The sequence below is a fragment of the Charadrius vociferus genome, unplaced genomic scaffold (genome assembly GCF_000708025.1).
Source record: "Charadrius vociferus isolate BGI_N301 unplaced genomic scaffold, ASM70802v2 scaffold532, whole genome shotgun sequence".
Taxonomy (NCBI): Eukaryota; Metazoa; Chordata; class Aves; order Charadriiformes; family Charadriidae; genus Charadrius; species Charadrius vociferus.
In genome coordinates, this window is record NW_009647271.1 from 743,793 (window position 1) to 748,538 (window position 4,746).

General features: G+C 58.3%; 1 protein-coding gene across 1 annotated transcript in view; it reads left to right on the forward strand.

The window, feature by feature from the left end:
* Positions 1–462, forward strand: part of LOC104281957 (mulatexin-like) — a 1,657-nt gene extending 1,195 nt beyond the window's left edge. Inside the window, exon 2 of the mRNA XM_009880021.1 lies at positions 164–462. Within this exon, the coding sequence (XP_009878323.1) occupies positions 164–462 (299 nt within the window). The remainder of the gene's footprint in view (positions 1–163) is intronic.
* Positions 463–4,746: the final 4,284 nt, after the last annotated feature.

Sequence of the window (4,746 nt, forward strand, 5' to 3'; positions counted from 1 at the left end):
CCCCCAGTCCATCCCCAGCATCCTCCAGCCCTTACCGACCTCCTCCAGACCCTTCTGGCACGCCCCAGTCCATCCCCAGCATCTCCCAGTCCATCCCCAGCATCTCCCAGTCCATCCCCAGCATCTCCCAGTCCATCCCCAGCATCTCCCAGTCCATCCCCAGCATGCACCGTCCCCTCCTGGCACCCCCCCAGTCCATCCCCAGCATGCACCGTCCCCTCCTGCCCCCCCCCCAGTCCATCCCAGCCCTCCCAGCCCCTCCTGAATCCTCCAGTCCCTCTCCTTGCCCCGGTACTGGTTCTGTACAAGCAGCCAGAGCCCAGTGGGGACGAAGCTGCCCGAGGGGTGACACAGACCCCTGAATTCCGCTTCCGCCATAGCGGTGACAGCCGCCCCGAGCCCAGGGGACGCGGGACCTGCTCCCTGTCTGTGTGGCTCCAGCCGTGCGCAGGATGCAGCTGAGCTCCTGCCTGCACAAACCCATCTCCTTCCCAAATCGCTATGGCACCCAAAGGAATTCCTGGGGGAGCCAGCCCCCCCCCCCCCCCCCCCCCCCCGGCATGGGGGAGAGGGACACAGGCTCCCGTGTCCTGAGGCAGCTGGAGGGCTACATCGGACTCCTCTTCCTCCCACCGCAGCAGGGTTCGGGTCCCTCTGTGCTTACCCCATAACCCGGACCCCCGAGTGATGCTCATGGGTCTGACACAGGCAGCAGAGCCCTGGGAAGGGGCTGACCCTGGTGGCTGGGGCATCTCACAGTCCAGCATCGCCTCTGCGCACCAGTTTAAGCCAGTATCAGCTTTGGGCAGTACTTTCCACCCCGTTCATTTGCACGTGGGTATTTCCATCCCCGTGTCTCTCAAGGCGGATGCAGCCAGAGGTCCCGAGTTGGGACACGACCTCTCCCGGGGAACCGGAGATGGTGATTTTTGTTCATGCAAAGTGGCCTTGGCAAACAACAGGACCCAAAAGAGGGGTGCAGGGACCCCCCCCCCAACTTCCCTGACTGGTCCCTAACCCCCCAAAACTTCCCGCCTTAAGAGTTACACGCATCCTGCAGGAGCATCCCTTGGAGAGGCAGACAGGAATACTGCCTTTCAACCCTCCGCTTTAGGCAAATAAAAGCCTGCTCCTCCCCTTCCCCTCCAGATTTCCACCCCGGAGCTGTTTTTCTCAGCGCAAATCCAGGCAATGCTCAGCCTCAGTCAACACCCAGACACTCACATCCCCGGGAGAAAAGGGACAATTAATATGGAGAGTTAAAAACAAACGAGCGGGGGATGCAGCCACAATTTGCTCGGGCGTTCGCTTCTGCAAAAACTAATTGCTGCCAGCAGAAATCAACACCAATCAAGCAAATTAAGTTGATTTCCAAATAAATACTACATAAGCTGCCAGTGTCTTGACCTGAGGAGCTACAGCGAAGCCGGCGCTTCCCTGGAGCATCTCCCAGCGCCAGACATCTCCACCCGGCTGGACCATCCATCACCAGCGCCCGCCCTGCGTCCCCACCACCGTCCCCCTCTGTTCCTCAAACCACCCAAGACCAGGAGCTCCCAGTCTTGGGTTTGACCCTGAGCCAGCAAAACTCAAAGTACGATGGGGATTTCGCAGCGAGATTCTCTCCGAAGGGGAAAATCCATCGCACCCGGCTCGCGGGCAAGCGCTTCACCCGGCACGGGGATGGGCGGGAGTGAGGATGCGTCTCCGGAGGCAGAGCGTGTCCACGATGCCCCAAGGACCCCCTTGCCCACCAAACGCCTCTTTCACCCCCATCCCTGGCCACCCCCTCGCTGCAGCGTGCCCATAAATATTTAATGGCTATTTAATCACTGACTCCGGCCGGTTCCCCTGATTTCTCTTTACTCTAACCTAAAAATAACCTCGCAGCTGAACGCAGGCAGAGGGAGGCACAAAAACCCGGCCAAGGCCATCCTGCGGCAGAAGCATTAACTCCCCCGGATGGGTCTGCCCCACCACCATGCGTGGGCTCAGGGATGATGCCTGGCTCCATCCCGGTCCTGCCACCTCCCTCCGGTGCTGCCACCGGGGACTGGGGACTGGAGCCACGGGAAAACTCAAGGTCCTCGAGCCCCCAAAGCTCAGAGGTGAGGTTGGGTCATCCACACAACTCGGATAAGGTGCTGAGCGTCCGTCGCGTGTGCCGGAGGGAGGAGAGAGCCCCTCGGGTCTCATCCAGGCAACCCCTGGAAGCGTTGGGCATCGTGGTCCAGGCTGGACGCTGGTCCAAAGACCGCGTCGTCCCCAGGTTCTGCCGCCATCCGAGCTCTCCTCGCCACCGCATCCCCGGGGACACGCAGCCCGGCAGCTCGTAACCAGGATCCATCCGAGGCCAAACGGAGCTGCGGATTTTTTCCCGGTGCCTTTTTAGCAGGCGAGAAATGAAACATCAAATATTTATATCCTCAAATCGCTGCTCACATCCCCTGGGGGAGACGACTCTGAGCTGCACCATCCAGCGAGATGTGGTGAGACAGCCCCGCCGGTGCCTCCTCCAGAGCATCCCGGGCTCGTCCTGCCCCGGTGGGTGACCCGGAGTGGGTGCCCGTGTCCCAAACCCACGGTTAAGGGCAGCGATGCCCACCCCAGCTCTCAGCAGCTCACCCCCCTTCAGCCGAGTCGGGCTGGAAAAGCGGGATGAACTGAGTGGGGAAGGCTGGTCCAGCCTTCCTCCATCCGTCCGCCCACCGCTGGGAAAACCAAAGGAATCAAAGCAAAATGGGGGACAGAGTTTTTAAAGGCAGAAAAGCCTCTTTTCCTCATCTCCTGCCCCTCTCCCTGCTGCGAGCTCTCTGTGTCGGCATCCCTTCAGCGCGGGATGCTCAGGGCCCCTTTGCTCCTCGCTCCCAACGCATCCCCGGCAGAGGAAACCCCCTCCGGGGTCACATCCTGACCACACTTCAGTCCTGATTTGAAAATCACGGCAAAGCCCCCGCAAAGCGCAGGGCCCCGAGGCTGCTGCCCGCGGGGACGGAACCTTCAGCCATGAATATTTCAGTTCGTCAGCGCTGCCGCCTTGCGAGGAGGATAAAAATATCCCCAGGGCGGTGGGGATGCTGCCGGCACCATCCGAGGGACGCGGCGTCGCTCGGCAAAGCCAAAATCCCGCAGGGGTTCTGCCGACAGCGAGCCACCGGCACCCCAAAGTGCAGACGTGGAACCCAGCTATTTAAAGCTTGCTTTTCCCTCCTGCAAATCCCATCGGAAAAATCCCGGGCGGTGCTTTTATTCCCTTCGTCCTTATTTCGTACACGCAGAATAAAATGTCCTTATTTCTTGCAGAATATTCTCGCTGCACAGAGAATAAAACCTCAGTGTTTGAAGGCTTTATATTTCCCTGCAGACATCCTGGTGCGTGGAAAAGCATCCGCCCCGAGTGCCACCAAAGCAATGTCCAGCCCAAAATGTCACCGCTCTCCCCCGGGATGGGGGATACCACTTGAGATGCTCAGAAAGGACCAGGAAGAATAAAATGAAACCACCCCCCCCCAAAAAACTGACACCATCCTCCCCGGTGTCCCCTCATCGCCTGCGGTGCCGTTGGGGAACCAGCCGTGCCGTTCTGCATCTGGCTGCAAGCGCCTGTTTTATTCCCGATGGAAAAATAAAAAACCATATTGAGCCGATTCTGGAAAATTCACGGGGCTGTTTCAGCCGCCGGAGCGAGTGCCACGGCGCGCTTGTGCCCATCGTCCCGCAACCTCCAGGTGAGGGTGCAAGTTCCCGCTGGCTTGGCTGCTGCTGGAATGGGTAAATATATAAAAATAAAATAAAATAAAAAGCACTTTGCAGAGAACCTCTTCAAAAGGTTTTACAGCCGCTTATTGATTTCGCTTCCCTTTTTCCACCCCGTGGAGATAAGTATTATGGCCCCTTACAGACTGGGAGCAGTAATTCTCCAGAAGGTCGGGTACCAAGTGTGGGGCCGGGCTGGGATAAGCATCCCCCGTTCTTTCTACCTAGTGAAACGACCTAAATAAAATAAATAAAGCAAATAAAATACAAATAAATGATGTGTTCAGGGCACAGCAGAGCGCTGTCTGCTCCGGTTGGCCCCGTCACACTCACAGACTGGGCACCCCAGTGCCTGCGGGCGCTGCTGCTCTCCCCCCCAGCGGCACAGGAGGTCCCCACTCACCCCCGGTGTCACCGGTGGAGCAGCAAAGGAAAGTGACAGTCCCCGGGAAATGGAGCAGAAGGCCGGATTTGGAAAGGTAAGGAAATGCACTCAGCATCCTCACCTGAATCACAGCATCACAGAATGGTTAGGGTTGGAAGGGACACCTGACCCTGACCCTGATCCTTATCCTGACTGGAACTCTGACCCTGACCCTGACCCTAACCCTTATCCCGGTTCTGATCCTGATCCTGACCCTATCCTTGACCCTGATCCTGACCCTAACCTTGACCCTGATCCTGACCCTATCCTTGACCCCAACCCTAACCCTTATACTGATTCTGATCCTTATCCTGACCCTGATCCTGACCCTAACCTTGACCCTAACCCTTATCCTAACCCTAATCCTGACCTTGACGGTAACCTTAACCCTAACTCTAACCCTGACCCTAACACTAATCCTGACGCCGACCCCTGACCCTGACCCCTGGCCTGACCTTGACACTAACCTTAAACCTGATCCTGACCCCCACCTTAACCCTAACTCCAACCCTGCCCCTGCCCCATCCCTCCCGGTGCAGCCCTGTCCCTCGGCTGCAGACGGCCAC